Below are 24771 nucleotides of genomic sequence, written 5' to 3' on the forward strand. Positions count from 1 at the left end.
TGATACAAGGAGTGGCCCGGCCCCGGTAATTGCGGCAGCACAGCAGGGCTTCTGTAAGGCACAGCCGGTGTGCTGCCACCACTGAGGAGCTGCCGGTACCGGAGCCTGCACTTCTCGCTCCCCGCCCTACTCTCTCCGTTGCTTGCCCCGTTACACCTTCCACGTGATGAAGTTTGTTATTGTTTACGTCACGAGGAGCGGCTGCCATTGGTGGAAGACGTATCACGTGGGGCGGCCGTCTCCCGCAGCTCCTGCTGGACGCCTCCTACTTGGGGCTGTGGGAAGATGGCGGACGCGGCTCGGCTGGGCTGTCGCCCGTCCGGTTCTCTCTTCGTTCTACCAATAGAAGACGGCGAGCCCGTCGCCAAGAAGCCGCGGACAGAAGCGGCTAACGGCGGGCAGCCGGTACCGGGCGAGAGCGGACGGAGAATAGAACTGTCGTCCGCTCCTTCCAGCCTGCAAGACGGAGAGGCCTCCGCGGAGAGAGCGGCCGGACTGCAGGCGCACAATAGCGCTGCGCCTACTGGCCTGCTGGGGATGGACGGAGCCGAGGACCGGAAGGAGGCGGGAGCGGAGGAGCTGCACAACGGAGGCGCCGCCGCTGCAGGGGAGACCGCGCACTGTGCAGGTGAGTGCTGCCGCCACTGCCAGCAGTCTGCAGCCCACACCTGTCGTGCGATATGATCGCATGCGATGTTCTGCCGACTGTATTTCATTTTTGTATCTTTGATGTGGCTGGATGAATGTATCCAGTCTTCATTCTCCGTACAGTGCTGTCCTCGGGGTTCCTGGAACTTCTCACTGATTGTATCAGTTTATGTTTTCTCATATTGAATCATGCAACTAAAATGATGAAATGTTACTGTTCCTGCACAAGGGAGGCAGCGTAAGAGGAGCTGGAGCTCAGGAGGCGTCACCCCATGGGTGCTGGGGATGATGGCTGCTGCCAATGTGTACGGTGGGGTCCGCCAAGAAGGACCATTGCGTTATGTTTCGTTGTCATGTGGATTTCTAAAATGACCCTGTTAGGCCGGGGTCACTGGGCCATCGATTTTATCATGCTAGAGAGTCGGGCCGAATATGGAAATGTCACTCAGCTCAATCTCTGTCAGAGTCTGATCCGAATGTGTGATAGATTCGCAGCACAGGTTCGGAGAAAGTAAGTTCTCCATTGCTGGCATCTGCTGTAATCGGACTGCACTCAGGTGACATCAGTGTGCAGTCCAATGTTTCCAATTCTCAGATGCACTTGCACTGCAATTTTTTTCCTCAGGCCAATTTTGTATAAGAAAAAAAAAATTGCAGATCTGCACTGCCCCACAGTGTACATTTGGCAGAGTGCTATCGTATTTTTAAAGAAGTTGTCCACTACTTTTTCCAATTGCCCCAATGTATTTACCCTGTGATTATAAGTCTTTTTGTAATTACCTTTGGTAGTCTTTATTGCCTGTGTGCAGCGCTATCCTTGGGCTCTCACAGGCATCACGTGACCCCGCGCTGATATCACGCCAAGTGAGGCGTGACATCAGTGACGCGCTCCCTGCGGTGGATGCTGGGTTGTGGACGAGGTTACCCCGCGTGTCACACCCAGCATCCACCGCGCGCTTTCCCATTGAATGAGGAAAGGGAGAGTGCGCAGTGGATGCTGGATGTGTCGCGTGCGGTAACCCCACCCACAGCCCATCACTCAGTCTATGTGCCCACGATGCAGAATTGAAGCAGAAAATTTCCGCAGCATTTCTGTATGTTCTTGGCAGTAAAAACGCTTGCGGATTTTACACGCGTTTTTGCAGCGTTTTTACATGCAAATTTGACTTGCGTTTTTCAAATGCATTGGGACCTCAAATCCGCAAGCTGAAACGCACAAATAATGGACATGCTGCAGATTTTTTCCACAAGGAAAATCCGCTGTGGAAAATTCCGCAGCATGTGCACAGAACATGCAGATTTTCATGGGGCACGGATTACCAAGCGTTTTTCAAGCTCTTACGCTGCGGAAATTCCACATCAAAAACGCTTGAAAAACGCATAGTGGAACGCAGCACTGGGTCACGCCCGGCTGCAGCCGAAACTTGACCTGACATCAGCGGATGTCAGAGCCGACTGCATCCGGGGGTCACGTGATGCCTGTGAGCGGCCAGTGATAGCGCTGCTCACAGTCAATAAAGACTACCAAAGGTAATTACAAAAAGACTTGTTAAAATCACAGCGTAAATACATTGGGGCAATCATAAAAAGTAGTGGACGACTCCTTTTAAAGAGGTTGTCCATTGCAACGTATAATGCCCCCATTGATTTACACCTTTTTAAATAAATATTTTTGTAAGTACATACTGCTGCCGTATGTGCCTGTGAGCAGCGTTATCGCTGACTGCTCGGTCCGCATCACGTGGCCCTGCTGCCGCTGACATCCGCTGATGTCACGTCAACTTCCAGGTCCCCTTGATTTGCCCAGGCGTGACCAAGTCATACACTCCCCTCTGACTGATTGGGCTGTGAGCGACATTTCACCGCACGTCACAGCCCAGTATCCAACATACGCTTTCCCTCTCTCCTATGCTTTCATTGACCGCAAGTGCGCCCTGGATACTGGGCTGTGACGTACGGTGAAACGCCGCCTGTAGCCCAGTCAATCGGGGGGTGCAAAAGACTGGGTCACACTTGGGGGAATCAAGGGAGTCCGGAAGTTAACGTGACATCAGCGGATGTCAGAGGCAGCTGCAGTCTGGTTCACATGATCGGTACTGAGTGAGCAGCGATAGCGCCACTCACAGGCAAAAATGGCAACATAAGGTATTTACAAAAATACTTATTTAAAACGTGTAAATCGATGGGCATAGTATACATTGTAGTGAACCACCTCTTTAATTGGATTGCACTCATCTGATTTATACGCCCGTGTGAGTGAGCCCTTAAAGGGAGTGTCCAGACTCCTGATTTTGTTAAATTGCTTTGAGTTTTGTTTTATACCATTCTGTTTACAAATTCTCAAGCCTTTGCTCGGTCTCTGTATCATGACCTCCAACTATGATGTTTCAATTCGGACATGTGACCACTTCAGCCAATCAGGTCTGCCTCAAAATGTCATCTCTGGGGCCCAGGATTGCTAAATTGATAATTTGCTGATAAAACAGTGAATTTATCAAAACTACAATAAGCAGCTCAGTATTTGGCACATTACTGGAATCAGAGTCTCTCTCCCTACATTATGCTTCTCTCAGATTAGGTGGCAAAAACCTGGTGACAGATTCCCTTTAAGGCTTCTGGCAACCCTGCAGGTCACAACAGTGGCCCTAGGGGCACATTTGCTTATTCTGTGTAGTAGTCACAGTCAACTTAGACCAGGGATGCCAAAATGGAAAACTTTGACAAAGTCACGGGCCAAATAGTATTCAGTATGTTGGGCCCCACAGCATAGCCCTCCACACAGAATGTTGGGCCCCACAAAGGAGTGGTGCTTCTGGTGTCGCGGGCCAAATAAAACCACTCTGCGGGCCAGATTTGGCTCATGGACCAGAGTTTGTCATGTATGGCTTAAGGCCCCGTCACATGTAGCGACACTGCAACGATCCCGACAACGATACAACCTTCAGGGATCGTTGCTGCGTCGCTATGTGGTCGCTGGTGAGCTATCAAACAGGCAGGCTCACCAACGATCAGGAGAGCAGCGACATCGTGGAAAGAATCTTTCCACGATGTCCTGCTCCGATTACCAGCCTGCTGAAGCAGGAACAGGCTGGTAACTATGGTAAACATCGGGTTACTAGGGGCACACGCTCCCGTTGTTTATCATGATTACCACTCTGCTACAGTGAGCGGGAGGTTACCGCTCACTTTAGCAGGCTCGTAATCATGATAAACAGCGGGTTACTAAGTGCGCGTGCGCCCCTAGTAACCCGATGTTTACCATAGTTACCAGCCTGATCGCTGCTCCCGCTGGTCACACACAGCGATGTGTGCTGACCAGCGGGAGAGCAACGACCAAAAAATGGTCCAGGACACTTTGCAGCGATCAGCGACCTCACAGCAGGGGCCTGATCGTTGCAAAGTGTCACACATAGCGACATCGCTGGTGAGGTCGCTGTTGCGTCACCAAAACCGTGACACAGCAGCGATCTCGCTAGCGATCTCGCTATGTGAGACGGGGGCTTTAGACTGAACAGTCTGTAAAAACAGTAGCTTGTCCTGGATGATAAATTTGATACATTAGACTGTCTTGGCTAATGCCCCCCAGACACAATAAATGGCTGTCGGCCTAACAATCATTCCTCCAGCAGCGATCTCTCCAGATTCCGCCATAGACAAGAACGCTCAGTAGGCCAAGCACTCTTGTGTTCTCTGAGAGCGCTGCTGTCTGACAGCAGATTCTTTGATCTCAGGAACATAAGCAGTCACTAGAGGAGTCTGACAGCAGCCGCTCCCTGCAATGCTGGCCTATGTTTTAAAGGACCTTAATCAAGAGAGATACTTTTTACTTATATGGTAAGTGCTGCTTACCTCTCTAAAACATTATTCACTGTTTGTTCTTTGCACTAAAATGAGTGGGAGCTATAGTGATGTGCAATCATATACCATGACTTGAAAAATGCCTTTAAAAGGAACCTGTCAGCTGAAAACATGTTATCAATCCGTGGGCAGCATGTATCATGCACTGGCTGTATAATCTAAGCCAGGCATGTTTGACTCTGAAATGCTGGGGTGTTTCAGAGAGTAGCATACTTCAAAATGCACGGGAGACTAGTCAGACAGGCAGCGGTCCATGTTGACTTTTCCCCGCCCGTTGCCCTGGATTGACAGGTCTCTGCCTACATGCTGGTATAGGCCGAGACCTGGCAGAGGGTGGGGAGAAGCTGCAGGGGATCTGCCTTTCCGACTACTCTATAGCGCGGTCTCGGTCACCGGCAGCTTTTAGAGCCACAGCATTTCAGAATCAAACATACTTGGCTGATATCATACAGCCAGTGCCTGATATATACTGCCAATCCATGGGCAGCATGTATCAGCTTTCGGGTTCACTTTAAGCCAAAAAAAAAAAAATGTTGGAGCACACCTTTAGCAAGGTGGAAAAAAAAAGCTGGTAAAACATCTGGAGAAAGTCAGAGAGCAACAGCTCTCACTTCCTTTGGATGTTAGTTATGTCCAAAGGAGGTGACAGTGAAGTGGCTGCTGTTTGGCCGCAGGGAGTGCATGGCATAAACATGTCACACGAGTCCCTGGAGAGCCAATGCTAACGCCGCTGGAACTGCACCTGCATTGGAGATTGGTACAGGTGTATTAATTTATTTGGTGGAAACATAATGATTGAGAATGGGTTGTCTGAGTAGTGGATACCCCTTTAAAGCACCACTCAAGCGTGTGTTTTCTTGTTTTTTGTTTTTTTTTACCACTTGAGTGGTGCTTCTAATCTAAGTTCCCTTCCCCTACTCTCATACTTACCTGCCGCTGCCTTCACCTTCTCTCGCCACTGCTCCTGGTCAGTTTTTACCAGTTTGTGACCTGGTTGATCGCTCCAGTGTTTGCAGGGTGAGGCAGATTTCACTTTTCAATGCAAGACTGTGAGACCCTTGTTCTGGCTCTCATAGACTTACATATAGAGCTTGTGACCGTTATCTCTGACTTCCGGTCAGTCAGAAGCTGCAGTCACAAGAAAATGCGGGACCGGAGGTGCATCAATAAAAGGTGAAGATGCCGATGCCGATGGGTAAATATAAGACTACGGGTACAGACCTTAAAATAGAAGCACCACTCTAGCGCTGGAAAAAAAATTGCGGGAGTGGTTATTTAATTGTAAAAATATAATAATTTTAATTTTCCTTTTGCAGAAAGTATTCACCTAGATGATGAGCTTGTTGGTGGATTCCATTCATGTGACAGTGATGAAGATGATAGAGCTTCCCATGCCAGCTCCAGTGATTGGACTCCCAAGCCCTGTATAGGTACAGATTCCCATGTCTGAGTGTTGGTATTTGTTAAATTAAAGTCGCTGTAGGCCTCTGACCTATGAGAATGTGGCCCCCTAACGACGGGTCTGTAAGCCGAGGGGGCCGGAAGATATACACTGCAGTACACCAAACTTGGTGGTGGCCATTTATGCACTCTGTTGATGTGAGAGGTAAAATGTAACACATCCTTTGGATATACCATGTGCAAAAAGCATAGGTGGCTTTAAACCATTCTCATGCCTAACCCCCTACTGATCACTAAAGCAAAGGGACTATGGCACCACACAGGGAAGAATGCCCTCATAGCCTTTAGCTTTTGTGGGCTTCAGGTGGTAAGATGGACCACAAGCTGTAACTAGACATGGATGTTTTCAAGGTTTTTATAACTAGCCCAAGAACCAATTGCAGAATTGTTTGTAAGTTGTTTTTTTTCTTTCACCATTTCACTGCACTAGGATTTTTTTCCCTGTTTTTGAGCAAAACACAAGCCCAAATATAGTTAAGTGGCTGGAAATAATAATTAAAAAAAAAAAGTATGGAAGGAAAAACAAAAGAAATAATGAATCACCTAGTGGGGAAGGTGTTAAGTTTGACTTACTGTGACTATTTAAAGGGGCTGGCCCACTCTGACATGTAATATCTACTGTATATATCATAAGAAATCACAAATATTTGAGTATTGACTTTTAAAAAAAAATGATTCATTGAAGAGTTATTTACTTTCTTAGTATGGTGCCACCTCATGAGTAAAGTGTGTAGGAATGTGCACATCTATCTAATAATGAGAAATTTTTAATAATAATCTTTTTATATAGCGCCAACATATTCCGCAGCGCTTTACATAAAGTTATATGAAAAAGTTTGGGCACCCCTATTAATCTTAAGCTTAATGTTTTATACAAATTGGTGTTTTTGGAACAGCTATTTCAGTTTGATATATGTAATAACTGTTGGACACAGTAATGTTTCTGCCTTGAAATGAGGTTTATTGTACTAACAGAAAATGTGCAATCTGCATTCAAACAAAATTTGACAGGTGCATAAGTATGGGCACCTCACCAGAAAAGTGACATTAATATTTAGTAGATCCTCCTTTTGCAAAAATAACAGCCTCTAGTCGCTTCCTGTAGCTTTTAATGAGTTCCTGGATCCTGGATGAAGGTATCTTTGACCATTCCGCTTTACAAAACAATTCCAGTTCAGTTAAGTTTGATGGTCGCCGAGCATGGACAGCCCTCTTCAAATGATCCCACAGATATTCAATGATATTCAGGTCTGGGGACTGGGATGGCCATTCCAGAACATTGTAATTGTTCCTCTGCATGAATGCCCGAGTAGATTTGGAGCGGTGTTTTGGATCATTGTCTTGCTGAAAGATCCATCCCCTGCGTAACTTCAACTTTGTCACTGATTCTTGAACATTATTGTCAAGAATCTGCTGATACTGAGTGGAATACATGCGTCCCTCAACTTTAACAAGATTCCCGGTGCCGGCATTGGCCACAGAGCCCCAAAGCATGATGGAACCTCCACCAAATTTTACTGTGGGTAGCAAGTGTTTTTCTTGGAATGCTGTGTTTTTTTGCCGCCATGCATAACGCCTTTTTGTATGACCAAACAACTCAATCTTGGTTTCATCAGTCCACAGGACCTTCTTCCAAAAAGAAATTGGCTTCTCCAAATGTGCTTTTGCATACTTCAGCCGACTCTGTGGCGTGCTTGCAGAAACGGCTTCTTTCGCATCACTCTCCCATACAGCTTCTCCTTGTGCAAAGTGCGTTGTATAGTTGACCGATGCACAGTGACACCATCTGCAGCAAGTTGATGCTGCAGCTCTCTGGAGGTGGTCTGAGGATTGTCCTTGACTGATCTCACCATTCTTCTTCTCTGTCTTTCTGATGTTTTTCTTGGCCTGCCACTTCTGGCCTTAACAAGAACTGTCCCTGTATTCTTCCATTTCCTTACTATGTTCCTCACAGTGGAAACTGACAGGTTAAATCTCTGAGACAGCTTTTTGTATCCTTCCCCTGAACAACTATGTTGAATAATCTTTGTTTTCAGATCATTTGACAGTTGTTTTGAGGAGCCCATGATGCCACTCTTCAGAGGAGATTCAAACAGGAGAACAACTTGCAAGTGGCCACTTTAAGTAGCTTTTCTCATGATTGCATACACCTGGCTATGAAGTTCAAAGCTCAGTGAGGTTACAAAACCAAAAAAAGTGCTTTAGTAAGTCAGTAAAAAGTAGGTAGGAGTATTTAAAACAAGAAAATGATAAGGGTGCCCATACTTATGCACCTGTCAAATTTTGTTTGAATGCAGATTGCACATTTTCTGTTAGTACAATAAACCTCATTTCAAGGCAGAAACATTACTGTGTCCAACAGTTATTACATATATCAAACTGAAATAGCTGTTGCAAAAACACCAATTTTTAAAAAACATTAAGCTTAAGATTAATAGGGGTGCCCAAACTTTTTCATATAACTGTACATTATCATCGCTGTCCCAAATGGGCTCACAATCTAGATTCTCTATCAGTATGTCTTTGGAGTGTGGGAGGAAATCGGAGAACCCGGAGGAAACCCACACAAACACAGGGAGTACATACAAACTCCTTGCAGATGTTGTCCTTGGTGGGATTTGAACCCAGGACCCCAGCGCTGCAAGCCACCGTGCTGCCCTTTTTTTATATTTTTTCTTCAAGGATAGGGCACTATTGTACACAGCTTTTAGAGGAGAGGTGGTCAGTATTCCCATAGGGGTGAATTGGTATTCTGACCACTGCTCCACTGACAGCGGCACACGTCAGGACTACGTTCTTAAAGTAGTCACATATCCTATTGGTGGGATTTGCATCTACTATACATTTACAGAGTATCCTGTGGATATGTCATATAAATGTGCGAAATTGGAATATCCCATTTAAAATATTGACTCCAAAATAGTGCCAATAAAACCTACTGCTCACACCACATTCTGTATGACCTGTTGATGCAAAAACTTATAGCTTTTGGAATGCTATGGTTGTAGCAATAATAAATAGTTGTTCTTGAGGACCTAAAATACTGTTATTCAGGGGCTAAGTGTGTTTGAGTTAATTATTGTGGTGCAGAGACCTGTATACTCAATAAGTGTCTGTTTTTTTTTTTGTTTTTTTTTTAAAAATAAATCTGCAGGACCGTACACATTTGTTCAGCGGCACCTTATGATGGGCACAGATCCTAGGACCATACTGAGAGATCTGCTTCCAGACTCTGTTGCACCCCCAGATCTGGATGATATGACCCTGTGGCAGATTGTTATCAATATACTTTCGGACCCTCCAAAAAGGAAAAAACGTAAGGACATTAATACTATGGAGGATGCTTTGAAGTTACTTCAAGAAAGCAAGAAAATAATGGTTTTGACTGGTGCTGGGGTAAGTAGCTTTATTGGTTTATAAAGTTAACAAGTAAAAAAAAGTTCTGAACAAAGAAATAGGCCATCATACACATTAAAACATAGACATAGATGTGCAAATTGGTCACATTGAATGTGGAAGAGCTGAGCAGAGTGATATGTAGGTTTTTTCTAGGAAAGATTCAGTATGATTTCTCATATTTAACAGTGATCATTCTTGGAAGTCCAGTAGGTGGTCCTAGGCAGTGACTGACAGCTGTCTCTGTAGCATGCTCATACAGTTAGGACTGTCAATCACTGGGTGAAACCATCCACTAGATTCAGGAGCCTATGAATTTGGAGGCAAAGAGAAGTACCATTATGGATCATAACTGTTATGGTTTCCACATTATGGCTCCATATAGCCCAGAGCTTAAGCCCAGAGGCTGACCATATGCATAAGACAGCTGTTGGCCAAATCCTAGCTGTTTCAGCACATCTCTTTTGTGAAGAGGGAGTGATACCTTGAATAGTAGTTCCGGTATCGCATTTCTAGGGTCACTGGTCCGCGCAGAAATGACAGCACTAGGCTGTGATATTTCTTCCAGCTCTTCTCCTTACACCTCTATTCAGCTCATTTTGAGGACGACCTTACAAGTTTTCCATTTATTACCCCTACAGGTTTCAGTTTCATGTGGCATACCAGACTTCAGATCAAGGGATGGCATTTATGCACGTCTTGCTGTGGATTTTCCAGACCTTCCAAATCCTCAAGCCATGTTTGATATTGAGTATTTTAGAAAGGATCCAAGACCATTCTTTAAATTTGCTAAGGTAGGTTTTTATCTCCATAATGTGTTCAACTTTCTGGGAAAAATAATATTGGCGTTGAGCAAACTGATTTGCTGTGTCGTGATCCAGCAGTCAGCCTGGTCCTCTGTGGCAGCCGGACTTGTGTGCAGAGGTAGCCACAATACGATCCGTCTACAATCATATATGATTAGTCTACATTAGTTATACACTGCTCAAAAAATAAAGGGAACACTTAAACAACACAATATAACTCCAAGTAAATCAAACTTCTGTGAAATCAGCCTGTCCAGTTATGAAGCAACACTGATTGTGAATCAATTTCTCCTGCTGTTGTGCAAATGGAACAGACAACAGGTATAATGTCAGGAGTCTTGCATGGGAAAGAGCTCATTGTATTCACTGATGACGGCAATGATTATACAGCATGTGTAGATGTAATTCTGTTTTTTTCACCCCAATTTTAGGAAATCTTTCCCGGCCAATTCCAACCATCTCTCTGCCACAAATTTATTGCTATGCTGGATAAAGAGGGAAAACTGCTTAGAAATTATACTCAGAATATAGATACACTGGAGCAAGTTGCGGGCATTCAGCGGATTATACAATGTCATGGTGAGGATTTGTGATGCATGTGCCATGTGAGGCACTTACTGCCCAACTTGTCATATGCTTGTACAGTTTGGCATAGTCCTATGAGAATTATCTAATGAGCAGCAAAACTGCAGAGGAAAACTGATGCTTGTTTGTCATACTACATGTACTGTCCATGTGTGAAGGAAATCTGTAGTATGATACATTGATGGCCTGCAGACTCCAGACAGAACAGTACAGGCACACAACTCTGTACAGAGATCTCTCAGCAGGGTAACACTTGTCCCATACCTCCATATATATCTTATGCCCCTAATTATAAAACAGTTTAAAATAAAATGAAAAAGAGATTTATTCCTTACAAATTAAATCGCTAATTAAAGAGTAACCATTTTTTTTGTTTTATTTCCTAAATCAATAGCACACGTGAACATAAGGATCACTAATATACCTTATCAGAGAAATGTTCTCCTCCTATATTCATCTTTCCCTCCAAAAGGTTAAAATTTGGAAAATCTGTATTCTGTGAGGGTATAATATTCACATTCCTGAGAGGACAGTTAGTGCTTGTAAAATTCTATAGAGGGAGAAGCAGAAGGCAGACACTCATTGCTGGCCACTTCAGAACTCTCCAGTGCTTTTTCCATCCATTTCTGGGTGCTTCTTGAAGTATGTTTGGGGGTCATTGCCCTGCTGCAAGACCCATGACCTAGGAGATAAACCCAGCTTTTTGACAACGGGCACTACATTGCGGCACAAAATCTTTTGGGAATCTTCAGATTTCATGATGCCTTGCACACAGTCAAGGCACCCAGTGACAGAGAAAACAAAACATCTTTGAATCTCCACCATATTTGACTGTAGGTACTATAGGATTTTGGCTTGCTCACGTACATTTTGTCAAACTGCAGTCTAGATTTTTATGTCTGTGTCGGCAGTGGGGGGGTCCTCCTGAGTCTACTGCCATAGGGCTTTGTTTCTTTCAAATGTCGATGGATAGTTTGTGCTAACACTGATGCACCCTGAGCCTGCAGTGCAGCTTGAATTTCCCTGGAACGTGATTACAGCTGCTTATCCACCATCCAAATTATTCTGCGTTTGCAACCTTACATCAAATTTTGTCTGCCATCCACATCCAGGGAGATTAGGTACAGTGCCATGGGTTGTAAACTTCTTGGTTATGTTGCGCACCGTGGACAAAGGAACATCACGATCTCTGGAGATGGACTTGTAACCTTGAGATTGTTGATATCGTTGAACAATTTTTTTTCTTAAGTCCTCAGACAGTTCCCGTCTCCTCTTTCTGCTCTCCATGCTTAGTGTGGCACATACAATGCAAAAATTGAGTCAACTTCTCCGCCTTTTATCTGGTTTAAAGTGTGATTTTCTTATTGCCCAAACCTGTTACTTGCCACAGGTGAGTTTGAACGAGCATCACATGCTTGAAACAAAGTTATTTACCCACAATTTTGGAAAGGTGCCAACAATTTTGTTAAGCCCATTATTGAGGTTTTGTGTGAAATTATGTCCAATTTGCTTTTTTTTTTCTGTTTTTTTGTGCTGTTCCAGTACACACAAGAAATAAATGTGTATAACAAAACTTGTAATTGCAATAATTTTCTGGGAGAAATACAATATTTTGTGGAACAGTTTCAAGGGTGTTAACACTTTCGGCCATGACTGTATGTAAATCGGACAGTTGGAGACTTTCCTTTTAGGCTATGTGCCCACGATGCAGAATTGAAGCAGAAAATTTCCGCAGCATTTCTGTATGTCCTTGCCAGTAAAAATGCATGCGGATTTTAACATGCGTTTTTGAAGGGTTTTGACATGCGGATTTGCCATGCGTTTTTCAAATGCATTGAGTAAGCTAATCCACTTGCGGAAACGCACAAATAATGGACATGCTGCGGATTTTTCCGCACAGAAAATCCGCTGCGGAAAAATCCGCAGCATGGGCACAGAACATGCTGATTGTCATTGGGGACCATGAGGCACGTATTACCAAGCGTTTTTAAAGAGTTTCCACTGCGGAAATTCCGCAGCAAAAAAGGCTGTGTGCCCACGATGCGTTTCTCAAGGGTTTTTTGCTGCGGAATTTCCGCAGTGGAAACTCTTTAAAAACGCTTGGTAATACGTGCCTCATGGTCCCCAATGACAATCAGCATGTTCTGTGCCCATGCTGCGGATTTTTCCGCAGCGGATTTTCTGTGCGGAAAAATCCGCAGCATGTGCACAGAACATGCTGATTGTCATTGGGGACCATGAGGCACGTATTACCAAGCGTTTTTAAAGAGTTTCCACTGCGGAAATTCCGCAGCAAAAAACCCTTGAGAAACGCATCGTGGGCACACAGCCTTATATTGAATTATGTTTACGATTGTGTCTTTGTTGCCCGTAGGATCATTTGCCATGGCTTCCTGTTTAATATGCAAAAACAAAGTGGACTGTGAAACTGTAAGGGAGGACATATTTAACCAGGTAATATTCATGTTTTTTTTTTTTATTAGTTTTTGTTTATAGCATTGTGAATGGTGACATACTTTAACTGTATCTATAACCATGTCACATACTATTACAGTTCACTTTTTTTTTAACTCTTGTAAAAGTTTTAGAAAGTGCAAGAGTATATGAGATAACCTTGGTAAATGCTGTAATTTATGACCACCTCAGATTTATGTAAGGGCTGTTCAGAGTCATGAAACCCATTTGGGACGGCTCGGGAAGCCCTCTTAAGTTATGATGAAGGTCAATACTAATTTGTGCTAAATGAAGGCACTGATTGTTTTCTTGATTGTAATGGATGTTTCGCTTGGCATCTTGTCAGATTTTCAGTAGCAGAGATCTGTAATAGTCACAGATTGTCTGGGATCTCATGCCTTTTAGTACATATCAGAAGCTGATTTCTGTAACTATGCTGGGAAATGTGTTGTCAGTCACAGGTTTCCAATTCAGGAATAAAATGTATCCTCAATATTCTTACTGTGTAGATTGTGCCACGCTGTCCAAGGTGCCCACCAGATGAGCCACTTGCAATTATGAAACCGGATATTGTCTTCTTTGGGGAGAATTTACCTGCCGAATTTCACAGAGCGATGAAGTATGACAAAGATGAGGTTGATCTTCTTATTGTCATTGGTTCTTCTTTGAAAGTGAGACCGGTTGCTCTAATCCCAAGTGAGTGTTTAGTAGATAAAATTGAATCCTTTTAGTTGGCAGCACCTGCCTGCCTCTCATTGCTATGTTATATAGTTCCATAGGTGGTAAGACATATAAAGTGATGGCCGCCCTCCCAGTGGAAATGTGTAATTTGTCATTTTGACTTGGTTTGAGGCCCTAAGCCCTTAAGGTCTCGCCACAGACTTGTGGCCTACTGATAGTGTGATAGTTGTGATTGCAGCATTTTATATTCTCTATATTCCTCATTCCTTTACAGTGAAGCATCTTTATAACTCTATACTGAAAAATAGACTTGGGTTTTGTTCAGACGTGGTAGACTTTTGTAGATTCCAATGATCTTTAGCAAGGTACACATATACTCGTTCAGAAGTGACCGAAAAAAATTAGAGCGGGTTTTGTGGCATGCTGTGGATTTTTAAATGCATAATTCGTCAATTCTGCAGATTCTAGATTTTGTAATAATACTTCAGGTTCAAGGAGCCATCGCTACTATCCCATTAATGGTCCGTTCGGTTTTAAAGGGGATCTGTCGGTAGGATCAACCCTCCTAAGCCGTCTATATGGTCATGTAGGTTATAGGAAGCTGAATAAAATGATATCTTGATATCTGCGATCTGATGTCTTATTCCAGAGAAATCCATAATTTTCTTATATGTAAATGAGCTGTTCAGGATTATGGGCCAGACACTGATCTGCTTGAGAATCGACCTCCAGAGATTATTTTTAGTTAAAAGGTGGAGTTACCAGTGTGAGATTTGTAACTAACACAGGACAGGAGAACTGAACTTTGTCTTCTTGCAAACACATTTTTGCAGCTCTCTGAGCTCTGCTGTATTGCAGCAATATTACACCCTGTCTGCCTGTGAAGTATAAGCTGAAGCTGAGAGGAAGCTGCAGATGTGTCAGGTGTAATCACACACAGCTCTGCAGTGAGATCAGGAGAGCAGAGAGGGGACATTACACAACACACTGATAACTCACCTTCATGTATAATAATCTCTGGAGTCACATTCTCATTGTAAATCAGTGTCCGGCCCACAGTCCAGAACAACCTGGATTTTTCTGGAATAAGACATCGGATCGCAGATATCAAGGTATAATGTTATTCAGCTTCCTATGACCTAGATATCCATATAGACGGCTTAATAGGGTTGATCCTACTGACAGATTCCCTTTACAACCAAACAAACCATTAATGGGATAGTGGCAGCACAAGTGATCAGATAATCACAGCTTCAAGTCTTCTAAGTAGTCTATTGAAGCATGTAAAAAAAAAAAAAAAAATGTAACCATTTCACGCCGCGGCCATTCCTTTTCTTTGCTTTTGTTTTTTATTCCCCAGCTCTGAAAGGGAGGTAATTTGAACTTTCATATTTTTTTAATTTATTTAATATTTTTAAACTTTTTTTTTTTTTTTTTTACTTGTTTCAATGGTCTCCATGTGAGACTAGAAGTTGCAATCATCTGATTGCCTGTGTCACACATAGCAGGGCTTCAGCCCTACTATGCTTAACAAACGTGCTCATCTGCTATGAACACCGACCGCTGGGCGACCCTCATAGCAGATCGGCTATGACAACCACAGGGGTCTCCTTCAGACCCCGGGTTGTCATGCCAACCCATCTGTGACCCACGATCATGTGATGGGCGCGGTTTGTGACGCACTTCCGGCGCGGCCTGAGTTTGACAGCGGCATTTAACATTTTAAGAGCCGCAGGTGGGTCATGATTCCACCCGCGGCTGTTAGGGGCACATGACAGCTGATCAGATCAGTTGTCATGTGCCAGGAAAGATGCGGGCTCGCTGCGTTCAGAATCGCCCGATCTCTCAAAATCTAAAAAGAATTAATCCGATCAGTAAACAGCGTAATGAGAAAAAAAATCAACCCCAGAATTAGTTTTTTGGTCGCTGCAATAAAATGCAATAACAGGTGATAAAAACATCACATCTACCCCAAAATAGTATCAATAAAAATGTCAGCTTGGCAAGCGAAAAATAAGCAATCACCCAGCCCCACATCCTGAAAAATAAAGATGTTACGGGTCTCGAAAAATGTATTTATTTATTTTTGTTTTTAACAAACTTAGAATTTTTTTTTCACCACTTACCGTATATTCCGGCGTATAAGACGACCTGGTGTATAAGACGACCCCCCTACTTTCCTGTTAAAATATAGAGTTTAGGATATATTCACCGTATAAGACTACCCCTTTTCCAACGCATACCAAACACCGGTAAAAATTTAAAAAAAACAGATTTGAATTTAACATGGTCCTTTTTTAATTTAAATTCTTATGACATGCAGGTATATAGCAGGAAAACTGTCACTCATAAACATATTAAAATAGGGGGGACCCCACGTCATTTTTTGGGGGGGTCCCCCATTCTAATAGCTAGTAAAGGCTAGGTATTCAGCTGGGGGCTGATATTAGTAGCCTGGGAAGCTCCGTGGGTATTACCCTCTTCCCAGACTTCAAACATCTGCCCCAGCCGTCTGCTTAACCTCCGCTAGAGACTATAATGATGGTGGATCCCACGCCAATTTTTTTTTTAAAAAATCCTTTATTTTAACACTAAATGACAATTGAGGGGTTAATAAAGATGCAGTCCCTAAATTATTAATTTTGTAATTAATTTTTCCCAAAAATGTTGACGTGGGGCTTCGCCATATTTTTGTGTCCAGCCAGGTACAGCAGGCAGGAACGGGCTGCCCCCAACCACCAGCTGCCTATTTGTACCTGGCCGGACACAACAATATAGGGAAGCCCTTTTTTTTTTTTTAATTATTTCATGAAATAATTAAAAAAAAAAATACGTGGGGCTTCGCCCTATTTTTGTGTCCAGCCAGGTACAACTAGGCAGCTGGGGACTGGAATCTGCAGAGCAGGGAGGCCCAAGCTTTCTGGGCCCCACCCACTGCAAATTGCAGTCCGCAGCCACCCCGGAAAATGGCGCGTTCATAGAAGCGCCATCTTCTGGCGCTGTACCCAACTCATCCAGGGCCCTGGTGCGGTGGCTCACTGGGTAATAAAGGGGTTAAGGCCAGCTTGGCATTATCAGCTGGCCCTAAGCCCGAAATTCATGGGGTCACGCCAATATTAGACATGAACACCATGAATTTCTAGTAAAGTAATTAAAAAAAACACAACACCCAGAATAAAGTCCTTTAATTGAAATAAAGACACAATTTTTTAATGTTCTAAATTAAACCATACTTACCATCACGCCCATTCCAGCTGAAGCCAACGATCTCCTGCAATAAAAGTAAAATAATAAAGCAACCTCATCCTTACCTCTCCATGGTTCCCAGGACCGGTCCAGCTCTGCTACATTCACATGACAGGCTGCACCGCAGCAGAACGCTGCCGTTCAGCTTGCCATGCGGCAGACACTGAGAAGCGCAGGCATGCTTGTGCTCCTCAGTGTCTGACTGTGACGGCATCCAGATGAGCCGAGATCATGTCCAATGAACTCGGCTCACCTCATGCACGTTACTGACGGCGTGGGAAAATTCTCCTGCTCCCCGCATGCGCAGTAGAAGTTTCCCACGCTGTCAGTGACGGACGTCCAGGAGGTGAGCTGAGTTCATTGTCGGCTCATCTGGATGCCGTCACAGCCAGACACTGAGGAGCGCAAGCATGCCTGCGCTTCTCAGTGTCTGCGGGATGACAGGCTGGATGGCAGCGTTCTGCTGCGGTCCAGCCTGTCATCTCGATGTAGCAGAGCTGGAGCCGTCGTGGGAACCATGGAAAGGTAAGGATGAGGTTGCTTTATTATTTTTCTTTTATTGCAGGAGATCGTTGGCTTCAGCTGGAATGGGCGTGATGGTAAGTATGGTTTAATTTAGAACAATAAAGGAATGTGTCTTTATTTCAATTAAAGGACTTTATTCTGGGTGTTTGTGTTTTTTTTAACTTTGACTATGGGGTTAGTAATGGGGGTGTCTTATAGACGCCTCTCCATTACTAACCTGGGCTTGATGTCAGCTGGCATTATAAGCTGACATCAACCCCAGCCCTATTACCCCACTGCCACCGCTACAGGGCAGTGGGAAGAGCGAGGCTAAGTGCCAGAATTGGCGCATCCTATGGATGCGCCATTCCTGGGGCGGCTGACGGCTGGTGTTTCTAGCCTGGGAGGGGGCCAATATTCATGGCTCCCTTCCTGGGCTATTAATATCAGCCTCCAGCTGTCTGCCTAGCCTTTGCTAGCTATTAAAATAGGGGGGACCCCACGTCATTTTTTTGGGATCCCCCATTTTAATAGCTAGTAAAGGCTAGGTATTCAGCTGGGGGCTGATATTAGTAGCCTGGGAAGCTCCGTGGGTATTACCCCCTTCCCAGGCTTCAAACATTTGCCCCAGCTGTCTGCTTAACCTCCGCTAGAGACTAAAATTAAGGTGAACCCCACGCCAATTTTTTTTTTAATAAATCCGTTATTTTAACACTAGATGACAAGTACAGTAACCAACACTATCACTGTACTTCATATATATGTGACTGACATGTTTCTATCTATCTAATCTATGTGTGAAGCTCTATTCTGTCTGTTATAAATTGTCGGGTACCGCTGCTGAATTGCCGGCCAGCTTTTTTAAAGAGACGGTGCATGAAAACACTATTATTTGTTTTAATAAATCCTTTACACTAAATGACAAGTACAGTAAGCAACACTGTCACTGTACTTCATATATATGTGACTGACATGTTTCTATCTATCTAATCTATGTGTGAAGCTCTATTCTTTCTATTCTAAATTGTCGGGTGCCGGCTTATGCCGCTGCTGAATTGCCGGCTTTTCATATATTGTCACAGAAGCGATGCGAACTTCCCTGCTCCGGACACAGCGCAGCGCTTCTGTGACAAGTGAAAGCTGTCGGCACAGAAGCCCTGCGCTGTGTCCGGAGCTGGGAATACGCACCGATGTGTCCGTTTCAGCACAGAAGCGCTGACCGTCTGGACATACCGCCACCGTATTTTAACTCCCTCCACCTTATATTAACTCCGACATGGCAGGGATACGGCCACGGCAGCTTATTAACACCCCCAGAGTATCCCCGCATGTCAATTTCTGAAAGCTCAAAAGCATTACCGGCGTATAAGACGACCCCAGACTAGACAGAAGATTTTTCAGTCTTCAAAAGTCGTCTTATACGCCGGAATATACGGTAAATAAAATAAAAAAAATCTGATTGCATGTTTGATATCTGCGAACTTGTAATGACCTGGAGAATCATAATGGCAGGTCAGTATTAGCATTTAGTGAACATCGTTAAAAAAGAATTGTACTTTTTTGCAATTTCACTGCACTTGGAATATTTTTCCCATTTTCCAGTACATGATATGGTAAAACCTGTGTGTCCTTCAAAAGTACAAATCATCCTGCAAAAAACAAGCCCTCACACTGCCATATTGATGGTAAAATAAAAAAGTTATGGCTCTGGGAAGAAGGGGAGCAAAAAAACGAAAATGCTGAAATGGAAAATCCCAATGTGGTGAAGGGGTTAAGGTAACTTTATTAAAAGAAAAAAAAAAAGTATTTCTAAATATAATATATTTTGCAAAAATGTGTTTTCATGCAATTATTCCTATAAGTAATGGTAGTCCAGTCAATGTTAATATAATATTACTTATGAAGACCTCGGCAAGCATGTGCTGTTCTTCAAGCCTTGCTTCCTATGCAGCGAGACTATACATGCAAGGTGTGCTTGTTCTCACTGTACGGCTGACTGTTCTCTGCACTGTTCTCGCCTTACATTGCTCAGCTTGTAATAGCTGCAGCCAAGAAAATATAATATATGTGTGTGTGTGTGTGTGTGTGTGTGTGTGTGTGTGTGTGTGTGTGTGTGTATATATGTATATTAAAAAAAAAATGACGTGACAGAGTAGACTCAGGTGGCTTCTGGGATCTGTAGCTTTCAGTCTGCTGTGGCGGTCTTACCATCTTTGAAACAGGTCAACCCAGTCGTCTCCTCAAAAAAAAAAAAAAAGAGCAAGAGTTAAGGATGACAATGGATGGAATGAAAGCACCAGATAAGTTTATTTGGACATCTTTTAAGACTGTTTTGGGCTTCAAGAAAAATGAAATAAATTGAAGGATACCTATGTAAATGAGATTTATGGTTTCAGAATTATTGGCTCAACATTTCTGCTTTTTCTTAGTTTGATGTTATCCTTGGATTTTTATTATGTTTTCTTTCTTTTAAGGTTCAATCCCTCATGAAGTGCCTCAAATTTTAATCAACAGAGAGCCATTGCCTCATCTGCATTTTGATATTGAACTACTCGGTGATTGCGATGTCATTATAAATGAATTGTGTCAGAGACTGGGTGGAAAATATACAGAACTTTGTACCAGTCCCATGAAACTTTCACAAATCACAGAGAAGCCTCCTCGACCAAACAAAGTACCTTTGGTTTTCCCAGATATAATGCCCCCTAGGCCAGTAGTGGGCACTGGACAAGATATGTTTCCACAAGATGTGTTAGCACACCCAGAGCTGCCTCTGACTCCACCGCTAGAAGATTGTCCCTCTTCAGAAAGTGAATCCGAACTTTCTCAAAGCGGAAAAAGAAAAATAAACATAGGCAACGGTGATGATAAAGCCGATATAACCCAGCTCCAGTTGTCAGAGCCTGCAGTTGAGACTCCAGTGAGCAATGATGAGGATTCCACAAAGTTTGTTACGGAGAGCAGTATTGATCCGTCCAAGACGGCTCTGACCAGTAAAGCTTCAAAGGAGCAGATAAGCAAACGTCTAGATGGTAAGTCCAGGTCTTTCACGACTGATAGGTCAATAAAAGCCAATCAGTCAGGTGTTTCAGAAGCTCCAGCACATCACCAAGCTGCCCTTTTTGACAACTGGTTACAGGACAACATCAAGAATGAATCAGGTCCTAGTCTTCATCTGATGGGCCACAACGGTCATGGGAGGTTTTGCCAGTCAGTTGTCATCTCATAGTGGTCTAGGCTGTACTGAAAAACATATGTATGAAAATATAAATAAAAATCTAAATTCTCCACCTACTCAGGTTACAGAGATGGTGGTCAGAGGTTGTGACGTACTGCACGTTTGTAGCATAAGATTAATCGTGGCTTGTAGTCGATAGTCCTGAGGATACTTTAATTTACGTAGGAGGTTTATGCGCCAAATGCTAAAATATTGCTAGTTCAGCATGAGTTCCTTTTTCTCCCCTTATCCTATCTCAAGATGTACAAATAACTTTCCCATTTGGACCAGTGGTACAATTTTTGAAGCTTAGGTTGGAAGGGGTTTAAAAAAATGCTAACAAATTATGCTTTGCAGTGGCAATTTTTAAGTTTCACTCATGACTTTCTCTACAAATTAACATTTAGTATATATCCTATTAGGTGTTGACCATCACTAGGAAATGTCATACATTGGTCTGGACTGCAGGATATACTGACGTTTTCTCCGTAGGTAGTGGCCATGAGCCCCACTGTGATGTGCACAAGGGACTAAACTAGCTGCATTTCTATATTTTTATGATTGGCGATGATCAATAAAAATAATACCCTTTAAGCTCTTGGTGTCCAAATCATGTAAAATTACATCATATGGTCGCGGTGGTTGTATGCAACGAGCTAAGGAAATCTGTAAATGAGTTAAACGACATTTCTTTGGTTGCTGAATGCCGCACAAAAATGCAATGGGATGCTAACAAAATGTCATGTGTGCAAAAATGTCATCAATTAAAACATCAGCTCTGCGTGCAACAAACAAGCCCTCGCATGGTTCCATTGATGGAAAAGGAAAGTTACAAGTATCAAAAATGGTGATGAAAATCACATTTTGCATATAAAAAAAAAAATTATGAAAAAAATGACATTGACCTGAAGAATCCTACTGCTAGGTTTTAGGCACACGATGTGTTTTTAATGCGTTTCCACGGCGTTTTTGCAGTTGCGTAAACGCCGCGGAAACGCATTAAAAACGCATGGTAGAAGGGCAGCAATGTTCCCCAATTGAAATCCGCATGTGCTGTGCCCATGATGCGGATTTTTCCGCAGCGTAAACGCTGCGCTCAAAAGTCCGCAGCATGTCAATTAATTTTGCGTAAACGTGGCGTTTTCGCCGCCATTGACTTGCATTAGAACGCGCCAATTCCGCAAGACTGCATCTGTACTTGCGTTATTGGCGCGTTCTAATATGCGGATGGTACCCGAGTGTGGAGGAGAGGAGAGTCTCCTCCACACCCAGGTACCATTAAAAAAGCTGTAAAACAAGAATAAAATAAAAAATAAATGTATACTTACCTTCTGTCGGCCCGCGCACAGCTTCTGCTTGGTTCCCGGCACTTTGCAGTGAGTTGAAGGACCTACGCTGACGTCGGTCATATGCCGGGTCACGTGACGCTGACGTCGGCAGTTCTTTCAATTCAAAGTTGCCGGCGAGGGAGAACGGATTGAGCAGGACAGCGTGGGCCATCGGAGGGTAAAGTATACATTTATTTTTTATTTTTACCACTCTCTCGGGTCACACTATATAAATGCATACCGTTTGCATGGATTTATATAGTGTGACCTAGTTGTCAAGCACTTTCCAAGTGATGCTAAAATCGCCTGGAAAGCGCTGGTCAATCCACATGAGGAAACGCATGTGAATCCGCATGTATTCCGCAGGAATAACGAATGCACAATCTGCATGCGTTTTTTCTGCCAGGGAGATGCAGAAATGATGCAGAAATTTTCTGCTTCATTTCTGCATCGTGTGCACATACCCTTATACCACATTATGAATATTGTAAAAACAATGGTGGAATTTGGGGGGTTCAACATTTTACCACAATTTGGCTTTTTTAACTTTTTTTTTTTTTTTTTTCCCCCCTCAGTATGTTACATGGTAAAGTGGTGTAATTCAAAACTGCATCTCATCCCATAAAAATCAATCCACCAAATGACTGTTGATTGACAAAATAATGTTACGGCTCTTGATAAAAGGAAAGTTAAACTAATCCGCTCAAAATGGAAAACTTCCCAATTATGAAGGAGGGAACAATTTAATGCTGCATGCTGTTATTTGTTTCAGGAGTGTGGGATAATTCTCTCTCCATCTCTCTTTTAGGCACTCAGTATCTTTTTGTGTCCCCAAATCGCTATATTTTTCATGGTGCGGAGGTGTTTTCAGATTCCGAGGATGACCTGTCGTCCAGCTCTTGTGGAACCAACAGTGACAGCGAGTCGTTACAAAGTCCAAGTTTACAGGAACCGGTGGACGAAGACAGCGAGAACGAAGACTTCTACCGTGTCAAATTTGACAATGACTCTGACACAGAACATAGAGTTGGGCTCGAGGATGAGTCTGATGGGATTGTAATATATGAAAACAATGGGGTTTTAGGTACTGATGATACATCAACAAAGTTATAGTATAGACAATGCCTTACATCTTCTAAGCACCAGCATTAAGAATATAAACCGGACAATGAAAAGCATGGAAATATGTGGACTTGAGAGCATGCAAAACACAAATTAGTATACAAAAGTATAACTGAACCCACAAAATACATGGTCTTGAGAATTTTTAAAAACTTTCTAATCACTCTAGACCATTCTGTAATTATTTTTATAACTTGCTTTTTCTGTCTCTGCGTAGTGGTGGAACTTCTTATGCAGTATTGTGGTTAATAATTTATGTATCATTTAGATACTTTTTTTTTTTTCCGCTTTTTTTTACTGTAAAATTCCTGTGAAACCTATTTAGATGTAAGGTTTAAGTTAAAGGAACAGCTAAAATAGGCCAAAGACAAGGATTTGTCATTACTTTTTTAAGTAGCAGTACTTTATCCAATGCTGACAATGGAAAACACTTTACATCTCTCTTGCTTTTCTGTTTTTTTTAGGTTGTTTTATTTGTTTTATTTCTGTTTATTTGACAACTTATTTTCTAGTTTAGTCCTCAACTAAATGACTTATTTTTTAGCATTTTAGTTTTTTGTAATTTTAGATTTTGACTGAAATATTTGAGTTAAAATGAGCCAAATGTAAATGAGAAGTTTCTAACTTTCCACAATGTTTTTTTTTTTTTTTTCATAATATATATGAATGAGTATGTACAGTTCTAAATAACACTTAAAAAAATGGTTGCTTGGCTGACTGGGTAAAAGCAGCTGTTCCCGCGATATTCATGTTTTACAGGTTTTTTGTAATCTAAAATGTCTGAAATTTTTTTGTTTGTGTTAAAACTGTGCCTAATTTATTTTCTTAGTTTTTGTTGTCTCTGTACGGGTGGGGAGAGCTGTGTCCCTCTGGTAGAATTTGTATCAGAGTCCTTTCAATAAATCTTAATATGCAAATTCTGTAGTATGTAATCTTGATACATAATACATATTTCAGTATTTATACTCTGGAATGTAACTACAGTTTTTGAAGGAAATGTAACTTTTTATGCATTTGGACCTTTATGTGAACCCTTGAAGAGTGCGTTTGTTTCTCCTTCCATATTAAAATGAGTGTTCCTCGTATTCCATTTACATGGTATTTTCTGTAATCACCCAATTTATACACCGTATATACTCGAGTATAAGCTGAGGTACCTAATTTTACCCAAAAAATCTGGGAAAACTTATTGACTCGAGTATAAGTTTAGGGTGGGAAATGCAGCAGCTACTGTTAAATTTCCCCATCCTGGTATGCATGGATCCCTCATCCCTAATCCTGGTATGCATGGCCCCCTCATCCCTAATCCTGGTATGCATGGCCCCCTCATCCCTAATCCTGGTATGTATGGCCCCCTCACCCCCCCCCCCCCCCCCCCCCAATCCTGGTATGCATGGCCCCCTCATCTCCCCAATCCTAGAATGCATGGCCCCATCACCACACACACAAAAAAAAATAAACACTT

The 24771-nt window shown here is 42.8% G+C and overlaps 1 protein-coding gene across 1 annotated transcript; it reads left to right on the forward strand.

Annotated features, from left to right (window-relative positions):
• The first annotated feature begins 212 nt into the window (after positions 1 to 212).
• Positions 213 to 24366, forward strand: SIRT1 (sirtuin 1). The gene is made up of 9 exons (XM_073685581.1): positions 213 to 628; positions 5823 to 5936; positions 9122 to 9363; positions 10005 to 10157; positions 10601 to 10748; positions 13129 to 13208; positions 13718 to 13904; positions 20114 to 20671; positions 22993 to 24366. Exons 1-9 carry the CDS (start codon positions 286 to 288, stop codon positions 23295 to 23297), a joined length of 2130 nt encoding a protein of 709 aa, XP_073541682.1. The 5' UTR covers positions 213 to 285; the 3' UTR covers positions 23298 to 24366.
• The last annotated feature ends 405 nt before the right edge of the window (positions 24367 to 24771 follow it).

This window comes from Phyllobates terribilis, unplaced genomic scaffold, assembly GCF_046119375.1.
Source record: "Phyllobates terribilis strain yellow unplaced genomic scaffold, ASM4611937v1 Scaffold_5__5_contigs__length_657084704, whole genome shotgun sequence".
NCBI classification, from domain to species: domain Eukaryota; kingdom Metazoa; phylum Chordata; class Amphibia; order Anura; family Dendrobatidae; genus Phyllobates; species Phyllobates terribilis.

What these genes read in the sequence shown, in the direction of transcription:
- SIRT1 (XM_073685581.1), top strand. Translation starts at nt 286, where the DNA reads ATGGCGGACGCGGCTCGGCTGGGCTGTCGCCCGTCCGGTTCTCTCTTC. An exon ending in GGAGACCGCGCACTGTGCAG is followed by an intron (nt 629 to 5,822) that starts GTGAGTGCTGCC and finishes TTCCTTTTGCAG; the next exon opens with AAAGTATTCACCTAGATGAT. An exon ending in GATAAGCAAACGTCTAGATG is followed by an intron (nt 20,672 to 22,992) that starts GTAAGTCCAGGT and finishes TCTCTCTTTTAG; the next exon opens with GCACTCAGTATCTTTTTGTG.